Source organism: Daldinia childiae, assembly GCF_008694065.1.
Source record: "Daldinia childiae strain JS-1345 chromosome Unknown Scaffold1, whole genome shotgun sequence".
NCBI lineage: Eukaryota > Fungi > Ascomycota > Sordariomycetes > Xylariales > Hypoxylaceae > Daldinia > Daldinia childiae.
In genome coordinates, this window is record NW_022984642.1 from 2,749,705 (window position 1) to 2,770,010 (window position 20,306).

Genomic DNA, 20,306 nt, shown 5'->3' on the forward strand with positions numbered 1-20,306 from the left:
ACTACTTCCCATGTTTGTCTTGTTCTTCCCGTCACCGAATAATGATATAGTGCCGAGTTCACTAATATGACACAAAAATGTTGAAGAACAAATAAACGATAGATCTAGTAGATGCAACCCAGATGCAAACTTGGAGGGGAAGTAACTAATAAAAAAAGTAAAAGGGGAAAAACCAGGATTAGGACGCGTCGGAGTTGGAGTTTGTAGCACTGTGTGCACGGTCTCCTCACGTTTAAGTCGCCTTTTCACGTGATGTTTCATAATAAGTACACCTTTCCATTTTGAGATTTAAGTGCATGCATGTAATCTTTTGGAAGGAAACACGGAAAGGAAAAGAAGGCGCCATGGAAAAGTAAATTCGAGAATTGTAAATGTTACCCTGAGAAGAACGAGAAGGACGGCAAATTCCCGGCTGATCCGATGTATTCCGATTAAGTTGTCAAATCACATTCTAACAATGGGTAAGTGCTTAGCTACCCGGACACCCCTATTATGACGGCATTGTTATACACACACTTGAGATTAGATAGTTACAAAGGTATTGATATACTAATAGATTTGCGCAATATAGTACCTATATATACCTATGTACCCGATGTACCTACCTGTATTAACCGTGAAAACATAGCACACCTGCAGGTATTTCCAATTGCGAACTCACGTGATCTCTCTTTACTGTTACCTAACCCCAACCCCAACTGGCAACTGCAACACATTAAGAGACTCGGATCATTACATAGGCCGTGCACGAATAAAAAAGACAGAGCGCTATCCTAATCCGTCATTAGTGGCAATACTGCCAAGGGACTCGACCCACTCTAATCACTACCGCTACCGCTCCGGACCGCGTAATTCAGGTAGCTCCAATTCAAAGCTCCTTACCCATTCTTCTCAACCTCTTAAAAGCTCTCATCTCTATCAATTTTCTTAATTCGCACGTGAAGGAGTAGCTTATTGTTATAGTTGTTCCCACATCGCTACCTTAGTACCAGTCTCTCCAAGCTCTAGCCTCGAAGGCTCAGAGCTACCCTAAGAGCCCAAAATGAACAAAAATTGGAATGACAGAGCTGACAAGGACCTCTTTTTTACCATCCTATCCGTCAAGAATATCGGCGTAATAAGCGGAGGAGAATGGACTACCATTGGTAATCATATGCGATCATTAGGATATGGCTTCACTAATGAGGGATGCCGGTAAGCAAAGTCAATTTCTTATTTCTTCTTCCTTATTTCTTCTTTCTACAACCTTGTTTCCCACGTACCCGGTCCAAATCTACGTAGCCTTGTTCTTTTTTCCCTAATGTCCGTATGCGCGCGGCAATGTACCAAGTGGTAGCGCATGCAGTCTATCACCTCCAATATGATAAAGATGCATCAGTTATCAAAAGATGTGTCAAGTCGCACAATTAACTACAGGGTTCTGTTTAACTTTCAAGTAGCTTAGTAGCTGTACAACCGGGTACTTGAGGTTGTCGCAACTTAAGACAGATGTTGAGATGAGCACCTCGAATTTACTTCACAACATATACAATATATGATACAGCATGTAGGGGCTAATCAACTGGTACTAGTCAACACTTTCAAGGCCTCCGCAGAGCTCAGCATAAGGTTGAGACCAATGGTAGTATAGATGCCCAGCGCAGATCTGACCCTACTCAAAACCCCATCACACGGCGCCCTGGTCCCGGTCGTGGGCGACCCAGGAAACAGCCTCCAGCACCCATTGCTGGTCTTGATCATGTATCTTCTCCTGGAGTACCAGGTCAAGTTCACGATGACGACGAAGATGCTACAGGTCCACATGATGGCATGTCCGTTCAAATCCCTAGCGAGGATGCCGACTCTTTAGGCCTAGTGCAGGACGACTCGGGTCTTGACGAACAACCGTCAAAACGTCAGCGCCTTGATGAAGATGATCAGCAACAGACTGATGATGCAGCCGTCCTATCGTTAGCAGCAGATGGGTTACCCGTGCCCGAAGATCATTATGGTCCACCTGAGTAGTCCCGTGTCTGTCTATTATCCTTACATGCAGGTACTAACGAATTGGCAGGTGGGAAGCATAGTGGTTGTAATCCTTTCCGCCCAGCAATTGTCTCTACCTCTAAGGGAACATTTTAGCATAAGCTACCATAAAACAGCTGGTCAACGCCCTTATTGTAAGGCGTAGTTGTTAGATCATGGCCGGCCAACAACAGTTCAGTAGTCATCAGTCTACATTATATGGTTGTTCATTCAAGCTACGTTGTTTTTTAATACGAAGTCAATAGATCACAAAGACTCGCGTTTGCTTCTCTTGGGAATGGGGGAATCAGGGGAATATCTCCAGGCAACTTCTGTATAACACTGCGGCATCGCGTTGATCGGTAGTTTGGAGTTATAAGCGGGCTAGTTATGATCGGGATAAGTTTTATTGATAGCGCATAATTCCAACTATATTACATGAAGGTCTATTGAGACCTCTGATTTTTTTAGATTTGAGAAAAACAAGAATGTAGATGTCTAGTAGGGTACTAAGGTGCATCTACCTTCTATGCAGCTCGTTATTATTAGCAACATGTGTTAGTAGAAGGACCTTATCACATAGATGCCTCCAAACAGGTAGGTATTCAAGATTCTCAAGTTTGCTCACATCACACGCCACAAAAAGCAAGTATATCCCATATCTACCTAAGCTTACTACTTTCCCAATGCTCTATTCAGTTCATCCTACATAAGCCCGTCTGTTTTCATCATTTGGCATGCACTACATCTCGTAGTTCCTACTTCGTAACTTCCCAGCTAAACAACAACACAACACATCCTTCCTACCGCCAACTTCTTCTTGATTCTTAACATCTATACCTACCTTCCTCATTTACTACCGAACAACCCAAACTCTTCATCTTCTTTGATCACTCTCCAAGACATCAACCACAATCTCCTCTCCATCTTCCACTAACTTCTATATTTCGATCTCGGTTGGTTCAAACCTGACCTCAACACACATCGCCACCATGCCGAAAGGTTCAGCCTGGACTCTCGAAGCCTATCGCGACTTCTCCAGAGCCGTCTGGGAGGTTGCCAAGTTGACGACGGAGCAGAAGCAACAGATCCTAAGCAAACTACATGATGTCGGTTATGAATTCACTGGAAATGCTATGAGGTATGATATATTATCTTTCATTACTTTTCTCTTGACTATTGTGTTTTCCATGTTAGAAATGTATTCCCAGTAACGACGTCCCCCAACATGCCTGAAGCATACTGCCTCCATATAACCCCCTTCACCCTCATCAATCAAGAGTGCCGTCATATCAACAACTGTTTCATCTATATCCTACCGTCCAAGTCCAAAACTTATGGGCTGACCCGAAAACATCCGCTATGTCATGGTTTGAGTTGGGCTCTTTCCTCAGAACCGCAACATCGCGGAACTATACCATGGAGTCATTATAGATCATCTACCATCGAAAGTCCATGTTATATCTAGACTATTTAGCGAGCCGTACTATGATTCTTTCTCTCAGTTTCACTAGATTCACCAAAGGCTACCTTGCACTGATCATCCCGGAGCAGCTACGCCATAGCTTCACCGACTGCTTATGTCCTTCTCTAGCTTGTTCTTAGCCAGGCCTATCTTTAACTCAGCTCTTCGTGCGCCAAACTAACTTATATTGATAGACAGCACTTCCAAAAGATGATACGAGATGAGAAGTCGGAATCGCAGCAGAACGCCGCTTCCGGCTCTTCACCTGATGCCGATCAACCTGCTACCAAGGAGAAGGCAGCACCCCGCCCCCGTTCTGCCCGCACCCCTCGCGCCGGCGCCAAACGCAAGGCTAAGGCACCAGTCTCCGACGATGAGGTGGAGGAGGAGGAGAAGAAGACACCTGTCAAGAAACGTACCAAGAACGGGTAAGCTTACAATATTAATCGGTTTTAGAAGTTTGACTATATGATAGAATATGAAGACTAATTTGTCGCCTTAGAAAAACTTCTATGAAGTTGGAGGATGAGGAGCCCGTGCCTTCTCAGGATGATAAGGACTGGAGTGAGTCTGCAGCTCAGCTTAAGCAACACCAACCCATGACTCTCCTTGACCCCTCTTCGGCCCCCCTTGCCCATGAAGACAATGAAGACAATGGAGCTGAACAACCACCTCGTGCAGATGATGAAGATGAAAGTGGCGAGGTTTAAGTCTTTCTCGGCCAACCAGGAGCAGAAGAGTTGCCTTTGCTTACGATATCTCGCAACATACCCCTCACTTCTAAGAGGATGCCAGGGACACCAGTTCTCTGATGAGCAAGAGATTTATTTTACCTAGTCTTCGCGTCTGCGTTCATATCGCCATCTACTCCGAGTCAGTTTAGGCTTTGCGTTCATAGGGGTTAACGTGAGCCCACCGGAGCGTTATGAATAGGTGACTTTCCTGCATGATGCTCGGAAGAAGAATTTAGTGATCATGGTCTCGATTAATACTCAGATTTACCAGTTTCCTAGTTTGACTTTGCGGTGTGACTTCTCCTTTAAGGAAATATCAATAAAATTCCTCCAATACTCTTCGTCATAGACCTTTTAACTAGTAGAAAGAACATGTGAGCTACTCTAGACAACTAACTATCCCCAAATAGTTTGGAATCGTTACTTAGTGCTACACTTTAATTTAACGAATCCCCACGTCCATTGGTGCCTTTTTATCATTTAACATTACATCTCGTCTGATGTTCTAGATCTGAAACCTAACTACAAGCGGCCGTAATAATCTTTCAGGAAGTCGAAGCTAAGCTTTCTCGTATCACGATGTGGAGACTCAAACCCAGACCTCGGCTTAACTAGCGTTTCCAGCCCTTCGGTATCCTACCGCAATACGGCTAGAGCCCGTTCGATCGTGGGATCGAACGGTGCGCCGCGTGAGTCCGCCGGATCAGCAAAGCCCCTGTTATAATCCTTGAAACTATACTATCCTCCACAAGGCGTCATTATTGCATGAATCTCTCATAAAAGCTTAATATTGACTATAGACATCTTATCTCTTCCAAAACTCTAGCTGCGTTCTAACTTTTAACATCTTATTCATAGGAAAGAAGCTAGGGCGTCCTCCGGTGGGCACATGGATCCAAGCGGAGATCCACCAACATGGGTAACTTATTCCTTGCACGCCCGTGTCTCACTAGTTTCCCGCGCGAATCACGGAACATGCCTTGGATGCAAGTCGGTGATCGCCATACCACCTGGCAAAAGGGGGCAAGTATATAATGTCGATGTCTTTCGACTTTCCCACCAATTACCATCCTGCTAGTAGGTATAGCGACTCGAGCTGTCTTTCGTTCCTTTCTCAAGGCTAGTCCCTCGTTTTCTACTTATAACCTGAGAATATATTCGTTCTTTTCGCACAGTCGACATCTCGTTCTTTACAGCGCCATCTAGCACAATGCATAACCTTGCGGTTCTTGGTCTCGCCACTCTGGCCCTCGCGGCCCCGAGCACTCTTAACGAGAGGGCCAGTACTTGTACTTTCACATCGATAGACACTCTGGCGTCGAAGAAGAAGTCTTGTACCGACATCGTGATCAAGGGGGTCACTGTTCCAGCTGGACAGACACTCGACTTGACCGGCCTCACTGATGGTACAACTGTCACCTTCCAAGGCACCACGACGTTCGCGTATAAGGAGTGGGAGGGCCCCCTAATCAGCGTCTCGGGAACCAAGATCACTGTTAAAGGCGCCAGTGGTCATGTCATCGACGGCCAGGGCGCAAAGTGGTGGGACGGAAAGGGTAGCAACGGAGGCAAGAAGAAGCCCAAGTTCTTCTACGCCCACAGCCTGAAGTCATCGACGATCACCGGGCTCAACATCAAGAACACCCCGGTCCACGGCTTCTCCATCAACGGTGCCAAGGGTCTAACTTTAGACCACATCACCATCGACAACTCAGCCGGCGACTCCGGCGGCGGCCACAACACCGACGCCTTCGACGTCGGCTCCTCCGACAACGTCAAGATCATCGGCGCCAACGTCAAGAACCAGGACGACTGCTTAGCCATCAACTCGGGTACCAACATCGAATTCACGGGCGGCACCTGCTCAGGCGGCCACGGGCTCAGCATCGGCTCCGTCGGCGGCCGCAGCAACAACGAGGTGCGCAACGTGGTCATCTCCGGATCCACGATCAGCAACTCGCAGAACGGCGTGCGCATCAAGACGGTGTACAACGCGTCCGGCTCCGTCAGCAACATCACGTACTCGGACATCAAGCTCAGCAACATCTCCAAGTACGGCATCGTCATCCAGCAGGACTACGAGAACGGCAGCCCTACCGGCACCCCTACGACCGGCGTCCCCATCACCGATCTCAAGATCAACAAGGTCACGGGTACCGTTACGAAGGATGCTACTAATGTGTACATCCTGTGCGGCAAGGGGTCGTGCAGCAACTGGAAGTGGACTGGTGTGAGCGTTTCTGGGGGCAAGAAAGCTCCAAGTGCGCGAACATTCCTTCGTCAGCTGCTTGCTAGATGTTTTAGTCAAGTCAATTCTTGTATATATGTAGCCGCGATATATATAAATAAAGTGTAGCAAGTCTTAAGACACATTCACATATAACTATTCGATGTCATCTCATATTAATACCTGTGCTTTATTATAGGCATGACGTATGTTCTCCATGTCCCAATATTCCGTTAAGGTAGTGATTAGATTCTAGAACCGTTCGGCTATAGAATTGGGCGAATAATATCTAACTCAGCTGTCCATATTCGTCCACAACGGCCCCCAACAACTTTCAGGATGTGGTTGAAGGATTCCAACCAGACCATTATACTCCTATTATTAAGCACTAAATAGGAAAGGGGGCCAAAAACAGTCGCCATGTGATGGAGATCCTTGTCGAACCACGCGTCTAGTTAACTATACCGAAATCAAGATTTGAATCAGGTTGAAATCGCTCATTAAGCGGTTGGTTTCTACGAAATGGGCGGAGTAATCGGAGCATTTGAGCTGGTCAACTCCCTTCTCCTTTATTCATTATACGGCTATGGCTAGCATTTATAGACAAGTTCCGCTTAGTTCTCCTAATAGCATCAGGCTCCTAAAACTCTTCCCCGCGTCTTCGATCAAGGCACCAGTGAATTTTGAGTTGCTCGAGGCCACACTGGACCAATGTCCTCCTTTTAAAGCAATATCGTACTCATGGGACGGGCAACGACCTACAGAAAAGGCTTTTTGCCTAGGACAGTCCATCCTCGTCACGCTAAATTGCAATAACATACTTCGATACTTAGCTACAACTAACAGCAAGCCTTCATTAGTATGGATCGATGCCATCTGTATCAACCAGTCTCCAGCGGCGGGGATAGAACGTAATCAGCAAGTGAGTATAATGGGAGACATCTATACCGCCGCTGATGAGGTCTTCGTGTGGCTCGGGTCTACGATAAAGCCGTCCTGGGAGTCGACTTTTCAGGACCTTTCTAGGTTCGCCGATGCATGTCTCGCTTCCGAAAATGAGAAGTATTCAGGTCGACTTCTTGCATTAGCTAGCCGGATAGATACCAAGAGTAAGCCCATTCGCAACGCTCTCTTATAGCAAGGTAGCCAAAGCATATGTGCTAAGAATATAACCAGCCCTCAACGATATGTTCTGGGGAGTAACATGGTTCAGTCGTGTCTGGGTAGTTCAAGAAGTTGCGCTGAGCCGGAAAGCAACTTTCATATATGGCCAGGCCGTGCTCGTTTACTTCAATCTCATCAAGTCTTGGTCAGACTTATACAGTACACATAAAAATATTGGCCTCGTACAGAACCTAAACCAGACTCTTTACAACGGGTTTGGTACGCACATCGTCTCTTTACAGGGACCGAGGCGAGCAGTTGCCATCACTGAAGAATATGACAGCATTGAAGAGCTCTTCCGCCAAGCAAGCCGACTACTGGCTACCGAACCTAGGGACAAGGTATACGGGCTTCGCGGATTGCTAGTTAGTTACGGAGTCTCACTCCCGGCGGCTGATTATCAAAAGCCTCTGGAAACCATATACATGGAGACCGTTAAAGCATTGGTGGATTTCACGGGCTCTTTGAATCTGGAAAGCTGCTACTATGTATCAGACAGTTGGCCATCTTGGGTCCCAAACTGGGCAACTTCAGTGCCATGTTCATCGCCAAAAGGAGATTATCACGCCGCTGGAAATTCAACCGCTAGCTTCAGCTTTGTCAACCTCCCTGGTGGCTCCCAGGGACTCCAAGTCTCCTCTACCATAATCGGAGACGTCTCTTCTGCCCTTGGAACATGTCTACTAGGCCGTTACCGCACTGCAGAGGCCCTGAAAAACGACCATATCTTACAACAGATCGAAGAAGAAATAGCTCCAGACTGGAAATACAAGCAATTGCAAAAAGGCGATGGTATCGAGAAATTCCTGGCAGTCTATAATATCCGCGTCTTACGACAAGCTCTCGAGTACATGAAAAAAGCATCTAGTAGCCTAGATGGGTGGAAGAACAATCTTACGAAATAGTTTCCAACCAGCACTAGTAGACGCGAAATTAGACCTAAAGGAGTCCTTTCGCCAATGGCTTGAATTACTTAGTACCTTACCAGCCAAGCCCCTACCAGCTTATGAGCTATCAAGTATCAACGAAGCCCCTGAGATGGAAGTATACAACCGAATCTCAGCAAACGACAACGTCTCCGAGCTGCACGAATTATTCACCGCGTCTTCTTATTACTGGAAATTCTTCAAAATGGGCTCAGGTGTATTTGGAGCTGGTGCCCATGCCATCGCAGCCGGAGATAAGGTTGCTATTATGGCTGGCGGATGTGTTCCCATGGTAATCAGACACGTACATGGAGATCAGTACCGGATTATATCTCCAGTCTACATTTGTAGCATTATGCAAGGTGAAGCTTGGCCGGTTAATTCGAGCAGTCTAAAGAGGATTGTTATTGTTTAGGGGCTTGCTGTTTGGACAGGCAAGAAGCGAAAGGTTCGAGAATATGAACATGAATGAGACATTACAAGGACATAAGAAATGAGCCATAAAAACTTGCTAGTTAATACGTCCTTAGGCCATATTAAGGAATTAAGAATAATGTCCTTCAAGACTAATCCAAGATTATTTTTATTCTTTAGGCTAGGATTCATTCTCGTAGCGAGTTCTGCGCGAACATATTCTTTCCGGTACGCACTAGATCATTAATGCTTACAAGCCCAGCCCACGACCCCATCAAGAGATGTAACTCGATAATGTTAACGATGTGGGAATATCGTAGTCATCGCATTAATCTACCAGGCCCACAGGATTATCTAGAAACTCCATAAACGCCTGGTACACCCCTAGTCCAATATCATCATGACTTTCGTCCATCAAGCCGGCGTCCTTCGTCGGGCTTCTTCTCAGGCGCCTTCCCCTTGTCTTCTCCCTCGCCCTTCCGCTTGACTGCCCCCCTAAGGGTCTGACCCTGTCCCGCGAAGTGCGGCCTGCTCGCATTCTCTTTCTCTGCCTCCTTGTCCGCGTCCGTCTTAACCGGTGTAACCTCGTAACCGAAGAAGAGCTTGTTGGGTGGTAGGCGAAGAGGCATGGGGCCGTTCGTTCGTCTTCGCGGGACGGGTACAACATTTGTAGAAGCACCAGCAACCGGGGTTGAGGGTTTTGGAGTTGGGGCCTTTGAGCCTTTCTTGGCGCTTAGTTTGTGACCCTCGTTTAGAAAATGAGATGAAACTGCTCGGGCCCCGGTCGCAGCTGTTGTGGCATTGGGAGCGATCGCGTCGTAGTTGATAGATTGTGCCATCGTGCCTTGGGGATGCATGAGCCCGCCAGCGGGTAAACCACCCCTCGTACTTCTCGGTGTACTAGTACCGCTACCCTTCTGCGGCTCAACGTATCCTACTGGTGGTGCGAACTCGACCGAAACATCTGTCTCTATCATACAAACACCCATCTTCTCCGTCTCCGGCTTCACTTCCAAGACCGCTACATCGTAAACCTCGTCGTTATACTCGAAGTTGAACACGTCGCCCTTGGTTAATGTAGCGAAGTTTCGGAATGCCTTCTCTAGAACCGCCTTGGGGTCACTAATGTCGAGGAAGTTAGTCGACTGAGGTTGAAGCTTAACCATCTTAGCCAGCTCCAATGATGTCGATTTTATTTGGATCATGTCGCCGACGTCCAGTTGTAACGTTTGCATCATCTAAACCTGTCAGTTATGGTTACTCCTCTATGATGCTAGCACCAAAACCAACCCATTGCGGTATGTATGCTCTGCCTTCCTCCGCCACGAACTCTAACACACCCGCGTGTGTCTGGCGCTCCTTCTCGCCATTTACCAGCTCCATCATCAAAGGCCACTGAACGTGTAACTGGGAGATTTTCTGGAGGGCGGATGGCGGTAGGAAGATCTTGGAACCGTAGTTGAGCTCAGGTCTCTCGGCTCCGGGGGCCATGATAATCGGGTAGCAGCGGAAGTATTCGTCAAAACGGCGCATGGCCGGGCCGCGCATTCCGGATCGGGCCATGTACGACATGGCGGCCGGATCGTCGACGTCAAAAGAGTTGAATCCACGGTACTACGAAAAAGAATAGTTGTGGTAAGCAGAGATCCAGAAATCGGAAACAAAGGACCGGGTGTGTAACTAACCATAACGAGGTGGGGTTATTTTAGGAAACTTGGTCTACCTCTCTGAAAGATAAGAAAGATGGGGGACTGAATATTGGGTAGAGAAGTTTAAGAGAATGAAATTAGAGATGGTGAATGATCTAAAAAAAGAATATGATGTGAACTTTTTAAAAATTGTTGAAACTTCCCTAAACAACTTCACGGAAGCTACTGGACCTTCCTCAGAGCTATAGGTCATGTATCAGAAGGCAACTGCTTATGACGAAACCTTCGGCGTGCGTATTAATCCGTCAGGGGTACTTTACTTTACGCCTTAGGTAACCGTGATTTACTGCTAAGAATTACCTGAGAGACAAGCCACTAAGCACGGCCCCATAGCAGCTTAGTACCTGGTAGCTTAGAGGTACAGTACGTAGCTTGATACGTAGCTCGGTACACAGTGGCTCTTAAGCCTTAAATGTTTCCCTCCCCACTGATGAGCTGCAGCTATTAGACAAGGGGCAATTTTCAACGTCATATTGAATTTAACTGTTATTGGAGGCTCTGCCTCAATTCATACTTGTACTTATATATCATCATCACAATTACCATGTCTTCCAGATTCAGTGCCGCGCGTCCAAAGCGCGCCGGCGAGAACTACGCACGAGCGCATCATGCCGAGCCTAATTCGAAGAAAGTCAAGTTCGACATGCGGAATCCATCCGCGCTTGCTCCCGACGCAGAAGACGAAGACGACGAGGCTGACAATTACCTCGAAGTCGACGCAGAAATCATCCGCGGGAGCGCTGCGACTAAGCGCGGAGCTGTAAACATCGATGGGTATGACTCGGATTCTGACCAGGAAGAGCTTGGCACTTTACACGCGTCGAAATCCAAGCCAAAGAAAGATGACGAGGATATGGATGACATGTTTGCGGCTGAAGAGGATGGTGACGAGAAAGAATGATACTGTGGATTACTCGACGGGGAAGAAAAGCAAGGAAGTCAATTTTGTAGATACCGAAAAGATCGAAGGCCAGGAAGCAGAATCAAAATCTGGTGGACACGTGCGCCTAGATGGGGAATCATCTGATGATGATGACGAAGAGGCAATAGAGCTCGCGATACAAGAAGAAGGCCTCGATGAGGAAATCGGTGCCGGCGGGCTCAAGAAACATGCCCCCAAAGTCGAGGCTTTCAACTTGAAAGCCGAGAACGAGGAAGGTCGATTCGACGAGGCCGGGAATTTCGTGCGCAAGGCTGTAGATCCCGACGCTGTACATGACCGCTGGCTAGAAGGCGTCAGCAAGAAGGACATGAAGAAAGCCGCCGAAGCCCACGAAAAGCGCGAGGCGGGAGCAGCGACAAAAGCGCAAGGAAGAAGACGCCGCATTAACATCAGATCTTCTCAAGTCCCTAATTCTCCATCTAGAGCGCGGAGAGACTCCAATAGAAGCACTCGCCAGGTTAGGTCGGGGCCAGACAAAAACCAAGAAAGTCCCCAAGTGGAAGCAGAAGAAACAGAAGCCGGATGCCATGGAGGTGGACGCCGAAAAGGCACCGGAAGACCCCGAGCAGACCCGTATCAAAGAAGCCATCAACACGATCACCGAAGCATCAGATAGGTTACTCGGGAGAGACCGACCGGATATCTACGACAGGGAGCGAGAGCGCTTAATCCGCGAATACACGCGCGAAGCAGACGAGCCCTGGGTCGAGCCGCAAAAAGAGTCCAAAGCAGCGCCTATAACCAGGATGTGGGAGTTCCGCTGGATCGACGGCAGAGACAACGCCGATAAACAGGGCCCCTTCGACGGGCCCACGATGAAAGCCTGGCAGGACGCAGGTTATTTCGGAGAAGGCGTTGAGTTCAGGGAGGCCGGCGAGGAAGGTTGGACTCGCCTAGCTGACTTTGTATGATTACCGGTCTTAGTGTTGTTGGACCGCAAAAACGAAAGGAATGATACCACGGCGTTCTTAGTAACGATTTGCGCACGATGTATGATTAGCTATTTGGAAAATCAAAGGACTGGCCTTCGAAGTAATAATTTAGTACGCTTTCGGATCGGATATTATTACTATATTTTACGGTGTCGGATGAGAATACGATGCTACTATAATCCAATGGATGGTATTACTGCATCATCCAAGTGAGCGGGATTCATCGTGAGACTATCCAGTTGCATTTAGAAGCCTACTCAGATTTATATTGCCCTCACAGAGTCATCGCAATGAAATATCAAGGTTTCTTCTGGAGCCCGAGTATGAATTGCAATGTAACTCTTGCTCTTATACTGGATATTGTATTTCGCGTATACTTCGGCAACCAAGACATTGTAAACCTTGGTCTAGTACGTCAAACTTGTGCAAATATCTGCATTATCACTTTAACTATCTAAGGTACACTACCTAAGCTATTGATCGTAGAAGGCCTTTCCCCCTTATTTTTGGTGAAACCCCTATTGCTCGGCTTAGGTAGGCTACGAAAAACCGTAAGCATGACACGAGGTACATTACATTACTGGGGGAGCCAACATCAAAGCACACGAGCACACAATACATCAAGAGCGTAGCCAAATGAATTAAGTAGGTAGTCATTCAAAATACCATTTTGCTCGGCCGTGCCGGCGGGATATCATCGAAGTAAGTACGACTGCAGGATAACAAAAAAAAAACAGAGAATTGAGTACATAAACGGCCAACGCTCAAAAAAGGGAGGTACCAAGAGCAATCCATCTTGTTCCCTCCGTGTGCTTTCTCCTATGGAACGCCAGTTCATCTAGCTTTTGTTTTTTTCCTCTTCTCAACTCCCCTCGTCTGACGGGTAAGATAGACAGATAGAATCACGCGCGTAAAATCAAAACCAGGTTATGTTCCCTTAGTCGCGGTACCTGTATACGATGTTCACAAAACCAACCCCTTATTCCGTTCGTTCCTGCGAGACGCCGCATGATACTCCGGGTCGCCCTCGACCAATATCCTCACAACCTGATTACCCAAACTTAGGAAGGATTGTTGCAGAGGTGGGAGGAAGACAAGAGTTTTGGTATCATGTCGTAGAAATCATGGTTCGTAATATACATTAGGATGAAAATCGGTGCCGTAAGAACTGTGTATCTCTTTGGTAACCTCAATATTGGTTCTAGTTTTAGGTGGAAGTCCCGTTTGTTGTGGAATGTCCTAATTTGGTTAGGGACTCGGCTGGCTTCCATGGGCCATTAGCCTGCATGACTTTGCGTAAGACATCGAGAGTGATCGGTATAGCTTCCTCAGGTATCGTCCATGGTCCAAGTCTGTCTATGAGCTTGCCTATCGAGCCTCCGTCGTCCGACCTGGATCCATCGTATACCCCCATATTTCTGCGTGCGCCGTCAGCCTGGTGCCAGATGTCTTGCTGCTCCTTGCAATTTGCGACGATCTGGACTGCAAGTTCAGAATCGGTAGGGTACGACCACATCATGCGACCAATGTACACGAGACAGATGCCCTGGAGCCGCAATACTAACGCGGTCAGCGCATTGTGTCTTGCACAATCGGTTCTGGCTACTCGGAATAATAACAACAATTCCCGCATTGACCGGGTTGAAGCTCGTTTACGCTCAAGGTCGGAAGCGTCACTTTGAAGTTTGAAACCAAGGAGAAATGACACTACACACTGAATGCCAGCAGCGATAGCAACTTGACGCTCGCGTTCCGAAACTCCATCCGCGGGGTTCTTCAAGACTGCGTCTCGTTCGTGCTTTAGCTGGGTGCCAAGCTTGATGAAAGTCACGGCTCTTGAATGCAGCTTCTGCAGCTTCTCTGGATCGACAGGTGGGCGGCGTCGATCGGGTGGCTGCGCGGCTGGCGTGAGGCCGTTCGTAACCCCTGGGGTACCAACTTGGGAACTATTAGATGCGCCTCGCGTCATTCGTGATGACGGTCCTGGTGGCGTAGAAGGCCGTGGGTTCTCTAGAGGCTTTGGCCGTTTGATCGCCTCGCTGGGGGGATCCGCCACGGGTCGCTTACGTGCAGTCCCGGGTTCCAAGCTATCGGAACGATCACGAGCGACGCGACCACCATCCCCTAATAAATTGCTCTTCCTGCCGCCAGAAGGTAAGTTTAAGAGCCGTCCTATCGTCTTCGCATTTCGCTTCTTATACTTTAATGTGACTATGAGCGATTCCCGTTGCCCTTTGCCGCTATCCACATGTATGGTATCTTCGCGCCTCGAAGGCTTGGCCGCTTTTTTCTGACCGTTAGGAGAGTCGGAGGCGATCTGGCTACTTCTTTGACTCGAGTCCTTTGAAGTTGATTTTGTTCTCGCTAATTCCTCGAGCACAATGGGCGGGAGTGTCGGAGAAAGAAGGGGCGGAACCTTTCGCTTCTTAGGGCTAGGAGACGGCTCACGATCTTCTCGATTTTTCTTCGAAGGCGGTTTTAAGCTATTCGAATCCGCCGGCTTCTTCTTAGGGCTGGGCCGCGACGGCTTAGAATCGTCCATGTAGTCTAATATATCAATCGGAGATAATAAGGGAGGTACGTAAGGCACCTTAGAGGTCGAGTTGTTTTCTACTTTCTTATCTGATCCGTCCTTATTCTTAATAAGTTTTTGAGTACCATTCACTTGGCTGGGAGGCCTAGGAGATACACCTTTATTTCCTGTACTGTTGAGTGACGGTTTTCCGTTGGTGGTCGGTGTGCCCTTAAAATCTTTAAGATGTTTCCTCTCAGAGGCTATCTGCCGCTCGGGCTTCTGAACAGCGCTATCCTTGAGGGAACGTGAGCTTATAGAGTTAGGCGTGGAGCTCTCAATCTTGCTCCGCTTAGCTGGCTTGGACTCGTGCTCAGCCTCTATGACCCGTCTTTTCCTATCCGGCGAGGGACTACGAGGGCGACGCGCCTCAGGCCTCATGCTAAGTTTTGCGTCGGGGATTTCTTTCTTAATAACACGGTGATCCTCCGTCTCTTTCGTAGTTGATTCAAGTTTTTTCTTTGGAGGCGCATTCGTCTTCGAGTGTTGCGCTACTGGTTTGGGCGTTTCTTCGCCGTCGGGTGACTTTTTCCTATTCTTGTAGTCTTTTAGGGAGAGTTTCGTTTTTGGTTTGCTCGGATCAGCTCTTCGAGGGGTTGGGGTATCGGCCGCGCTGACTGGATTTAAAGGTTCTTCCCGCACATCAAAGTAGGCCCTAGTCAGAAGTACACCACGCTCTGCGTCACTAACGAAAGTTGTGTATTGAAGGGGTCTGATGTCCTGCTCTTCTAATCTCTTGTCATCCGCGTGTGGTCGGTATCGGCGCGTCGTGTCTAGTGACAAGTAATGTGCTTTGAAAGGGAGGACGTCTTTAACTAATGTTTCAATATGTTTGGTTACTTCCTCCATGGTTTTCTTTGTTCATGCAACTTCGAAACGTTGCACGCGAACCTGGTGCTAGGAATCATGAAAGGAATCGCGGTTGCGGTGACAGATGCGAATTACGTAGGATCGATATGAGTCGGTATGATGTTGAAGGTATCATCAGATTATAGGGCGCTGCGATAAGACGGAGATATTTCTTCTATAAGGTTAGAGTTTAGTATTTCCGGTTATTGCTAGTCTTCGTAAAATGGGTGAATAGAAGAACGTATGATACGGAGATCGGACAATGATTTGACGTGTATTCCTCGAAGCAATGGCGACGACAAGTCAATTCGACAGGCATTGGCTGAATTGGAAATTATGGGGATGGGTACAATAAAAAAAAAGCACCATCCAAAAGTACTTCTCTTTAATGGAGTTTTATTGACTGACCTCAAAGTTGGGTGCGATGGTGACTCTCGCTCTACCCTTTTTTTTTCGCCTTTTGCACACCCTTAAAGCCCGTAAAGTACAATGCAATACACAGTAGATAGACACAAGTTACTGTTGTCGCGTAGACATCATTTGCTGTTTTATCCAGCCTCCAATAAATCCTCGTGACATTCGGCCCGGCGCATCGCTCGTCAAAATGTGGTTCGCGTCGGCGAAGGATTACGAGAAGGAAAAAAAATATATATCAGGGACGTAAGCAGAAGATAAGTGTTATTATGATATGGAAAAGGGTTTGTAATGAGGCTCGTCGGGAGAAAGAAAGGAAAAGTAACAAAGAGTGTCGGGGTAGTCAAAAGTAAAGTCTGCGTACTGATGACCAGGTATTGTTGTTGCAGATGATGCGTGATGATCGGCAGCGGGAAGAAAGTTGGTGAAGTGGGTGAACACCGAACCCGTCGTAGTAGCAGGCGGTAACAGGCGGTAGCAGTCGTAGGTAGGGACGGAGTGTACGCTACACAATAAAAATGCAGGGATATTTCCAGTACGGGGGTTGCTTGGGTCAAGTTAGATCACTTAGGTCAGTTAGGTCAGTTAGGTCACTCGCGCCTTCAGCGATGGTGAAGGACCGGATGGTAGTAGAAGTGGCTCTAACGGGGTAAGAGACACGGGCAAAGATGGAACCCCCAGTTTTGATCTAACCCTCCAAGTTTTTCCCTTGTTGTGTTGCGGCTACCCGTTCTACCGTTTCTTGCTTGACATTCACAACGTCGGGGAAAGTCCACTAACCAACCTTACGTACCTCTTTTGCGTACTTACCTCCTGCCCTACCATAATACTCTCCCTCTTAACTTAGATGGGAATGGAGTACATAGGATTTTATGTGGCTTTGTGTGGCTTGACCGACCATAGATAGAACCCTCCCTTACCTTCGGTACCAGCTGAGGACCCCCCACCAGTATGCATCGGAATGATTTGATAGGGCACCAGAATAGTCTATTCCTTCCACTAGCATCGCATCATTCACACATGCACCCGATTACTACCCTATCTGCCATATCTACGTGTACCTAACCGATTACGGATTATACAAGAGGAAGACTATATCAAAGAATCAAAGCAGCCCGACGCCTCTATCTTTCTGCCGGGCTATACATCTCCGATATGCAAGAAACAGTTCTTATAAGCGAGAGAGATATAACTCTTCTCTTCTGATAGGTGGCACAATGTGTAATTGTTTTCTAGATGCGAAATCATGGTAGAGTCGCTTCGGTTTATACTTTGCGGATAATTCCACGTGTATTGACGAATTCTAACTTCGAAATGTTCTTTGTTATGTACAAATCCGAGACAAATTGTAAAAGGGTGTGGTTTTAACAAATCAGAGCCGCCGGCAAGTAAGGCGGCATGGGTTGCAACTCGTACATTAGGTACGTATTCGTAGTAAGGCAAGACCTACGGGAATTGGCAAGCTTACATGGGGAGGGAAACGCAAGGCTGATGTGGGGTTGCTTCATATGTATTGCATCTTGCCGTAAGATCTTAAACCTTTTTTTCTTGTTCGGGATCTTAGCTTCTGCAGGCCTTGCAGTTTGTCAGCCTCATATTATAAATCTATTTACTTTGACGAACTTCAACAATTCAACGTACACTCGTTTTTTTTGACTACGTAAATTTATCAATCTACAGCTATATGATTTCTACCTATGGATCGGCGACAATAACGACACTTGATATATCTTCCAGTCTGTCTATTTTCATATTGTGAAAATACCCAACGACACTTAACCATTTACCCCCAGCCCATCCTCAAAGATGGCAGACAAATCCGACACCAAAATACTCATCTCCACGAGCATTGTGGTCTTCCTATCCGGCTTCCTACTGGGCATGTACTCGGTGCGAGGGTACCTATTCATCTCTCCGTCCCTAGCCTCCCAGCGCCAAAGCAACCTTAACGACCCCCTCGAGAGCGAAGAGTCCGATATCGACGAAGGCGATACAATCCTCGACCATGCGCCTAACTGGGCCAACGGCGAGGACGCCGATCGAAGAGACGGTCTCAAGGCCTCTAAGCCGCAGAAGGCAAAGAAGACTCCCAAGGACAAGGCAAAGGACAAGGCGGACAGTGCTCAGCCTCAACAAACAGTAGCCGAAGGGTCTGCAAACGAGGAGTGCAAGCTAGTCCTGGTTGTGCGGACAGATTTAGGCATGACAAAAGGTTCGTTGCCTATATTCCTATTATTCCTTCAATCATACTACAAACTCAATACTAACGTGTATCCGCACTTCACAGGTAAAATAGCAGCACAATGCTCCCATGCTACCCTGGCATGCTATAAGACCCTCACCCGCGCCGCCCAACGAACCCCCTCATCAGCCGAAGCACGACTCTTACAGCGCTGGGAACGCCGGGGACAAGCCAAGATCGCCGTACAGGTGAAGTCAGAGGCCGAGCTACTGGATCTGATGGGTAAGGCGCGCAGCCTAGGCATCACAGCCGAGGTCATCCAGGACGCCGGCCGTACCCAGATAGACCCCGGCAGCCTAACAGTCCTAGGCGTTGGGCCCGCTCCCAAAAGTCTTGTTGATAAGGTCACTGGTGGCCTCAAGTTGTTATAATAGGCCTTCTATGTAGACATAATTTGGCGTGATGGGAACATGGTCGATATATAATGGACGCATACATCGGTAGACAAATGGGCATATAAATAGATATGGGCAGTATGAAATACGCTGAGACACAAAATATACCCACAGGTAAACACCCATGAGTTGTTTATAAAAGTGCATATATAGGTAGTTACGGAGTTTAAAAAAAGTCAAGGTTAATTTTTGATTGTTCACTGTTTTATTATTTCCAGCAGGAGTTGCAAAACTCCTCTGGTTTGGGAAGTGAAGCTCTAAACCGTAGACATACGCACATGACCTCTACACTGCCAGATCTTTGCAGACCTTCCATCTTCATTTGACCTCCAACCTCTAGCCGACTTTTCTTTCCGAAGCCCCTGCCTTAGAAGCATTAATACATACAAAGGGCTATGGGTATTTCAACTATGTCTGGGTAGTATTCTGTTGGCTTTTCGTGTCCAGCTTTCTTTTTTTCATCGGGTCCTGGGCAGGCGACCCGGGAGAAGATGGCCGTTTTCCCAACGGTGGAGAGGCTTTAATTATCGCTGCCAGATATTTAGGATCCTTCAACAAAGTGAGAGTGTTTTCGACAAGCGCAAGTTTGGCTTTTAATTCCCCAACCCCTGTTTCGACGCTAATGATCCGTCCCTCAGTTTGATTCCTATAGGGATCAAGGTGCTGCAAAATATGCACAGCCATTTGTTTTGAGTTGGTGTTGGCCCACTGGCCGTCTAACGTCCTAACACAAAGCTCGAGTGCATCGAACCGTTTCTTGGCGTCCTCGACATCTGCTTTAATCGCACTCACGATCGAGTTCAGGCCGACCGTTCCTCCAGTAACATTGCTCTGCTGGAGGCTGCTTACTCTACTCTCCATATCGGCCAATTTGATGATGACGCTATCAAGCTTAGGACCGGCTCCTTCGACTTCTAAGGATTTTATACACTGTTGCAGGTGCTGCAGTGCATTGCGTTGTTCATCTTCGGTCTGCTTTAGTATATTAATTTGCGTAGACAGCTTTTCAAGAGCATTTACGTCTGCTGTAATTTTGTCAACGCGAACTCCTAATTCGTCAACTATGTCGGCGCAACTGTTACCGGACTCGGCAACTATCTTCTCCGTGGCTTCCCGCAACACATCCAGCTTTTCTTCAACCCAAGCTTCTTGTGCAAACTGATTTGCCGATGTCTCGTTGCTTGGTTGCGCCACAACCGGTCGGGAATTTTCAGCATCTTCTGAACTTCCGTGTTTCTTGTATGAAAGAATCATTCTTGTCGAAATGAGACGTGGCTGACTCCTGTAAAGAATGAAAATCTTGACGTAGAGCCGCA

General features: G+C 47.5%; 8 protein-coding genes across 8 annotated transcripts; 5 read left to right on the forward strand and 3 right to left on the reverse strand.

Moving 5' to 3' along the window:
- Window positions 1-1,042: 1,042 nt before the first annotated feature.
- GL218_00713 (uncharacterized protein) lies at window positions 1,043-2,004 on the forward strand (the record flags this gene model as incomplete). Its single annotated transcript, XM_033577148.1, has 2 exons — window positions 1,043-1,194; window positions 1,572-2,004. 2 exons carry the CDS (start codon window positions 1,043-1,045, stop codon window positions 2,002-2,004), a joined length of 585 nt encoding a protein of 194 aa, XP_033441582.1.
- Window positions 2,005-2,996: 992 nt separating this feature from the next.
- On the forward strand, window positions 2,997-4,179 carry GL218_00714 (uncharacterized protein; the record flags this gene model as incomplete). Its single annotated transcript, XM_033577149.1, has 3 exons — window positions 2,997-3,145; window positions 3,664-3,897; window positions 3,972-4,179. 3 exons carry the CDS (start codon window positions 2,997-2,999, stop codon window positions 4,177-4,179), a joined length of 591 nt encoding a protein of 196 aa, XP_033441575.1.
- A 1,234-nt stretch (window positions 4,180-5,413) lies between these two features.
- On the forward strand, window positions 5,414-6,559 carry GL218_00715 (Polygalacturonase; the record flags this gene model as incomplete). Its single annotated transcript, XM_033577150.1, has 1 exon — window positions 5,414-6,559. One exon carries the CDS (start codon window positions 5,414-5,416, stop codon window positions 6,557-6,559), a length of 1,146 nt encoding a protein of 381 aa, XP_033441576.1.
- Window positions 6,560-9,332: 2,773 nt separating this feature from the next.
- Window positions 9,333-10,622, reverse strand: GL218_00716 (Ubiquitin fusion degradation protein 1; the record flags this gene model as incomplete). The annotated part of the gene is made up of 3 exons (XM_033577151.1): window positions 9,333-10,172; window positions 10,225-10,548; window positions 10,620-10,622. 3 exons carry the CDS (start codon window positions 10,620-10,622, stop codon window positions 9,333-9,335), a joined length of 1,167 nt encoding a protein of 388 aa, XP_033441577.1.
- Window positions 10,623-11,187: 565 nt separating this feature from the next.
- Window positions 11,188-12,497, forward strand: GL218_00717 (LIN1-like protein; the record flags this gene model as incomplete). Its single annotated transcript, XM_033577152.1, has 3 exons — window positions 11,188-11,527; window positions 11,595-11,989; window positions 12,060-12,497. 3 exons carry the CDS (start codon window positions 11,188-11,190, stop codon window positions 12,495-12,497), a joined length of 1,173 nt encoding a protein of 390 aa, XP_033441578.1.
- A 1,228-nt stretch (window positions 12,498-13,725) lies between these two features.
- On the reverse strand, window positions 13,726-15,939 carry GL218_00718 (uncharacterized protein; the record flags this gene model as incomplete). Its single annotated transcript, XM_033577153.1, has 1 exon — window positions 13,726-15,939. The coding sequence occupies one exon, from the start codon at window positions 15,937-15,939 to the stop codon at window positions 13,726-13,728; it is 2,214 nt and encodes a 737-aa protein (XP_033442086.1).
- A 2,220-nt stretch (window positions 15,940-18,159) lies between these two features.
- GL218_00719 (Peptidyl-tRNA hydrolase 2, mitochondrial) lies at window positions 18,160-18,966 on the forward strand (the record flags this gene model as incomplete). Its single annotated transcript, XM_033577154.1, has 2 exons — window positions 18,160-18,565; window positions 18,641-18,966. 2 exons carry the CDS (start codon window positions 18,160-18,162, stop codon window positions 18,964-18,966), a joined length of 732 nt encoding a protein of 243 aa, XP_033442087.1.
- Window positions 18,967-19,398: 432 nt separating this feature from the next.
- On the reverse strand, window positions 19,399-20,244 carry GL218_00720 (uncharacterized protein; the record flags this gene model as incomplete). The annotated part of the gene is made up of 1 exon (XM_033577155.1): window positions 19,399-20,244. One exon carries the CDS (start codon window positions 20,242-20,244, stop codon window positions 19,399-19,401), a length of 846 nt encoding a protein of 281 aa, XP_033441570.1.
- Between the last annotated feature and the right edge of the window lie 62 nt (window positions 20,245-20,306).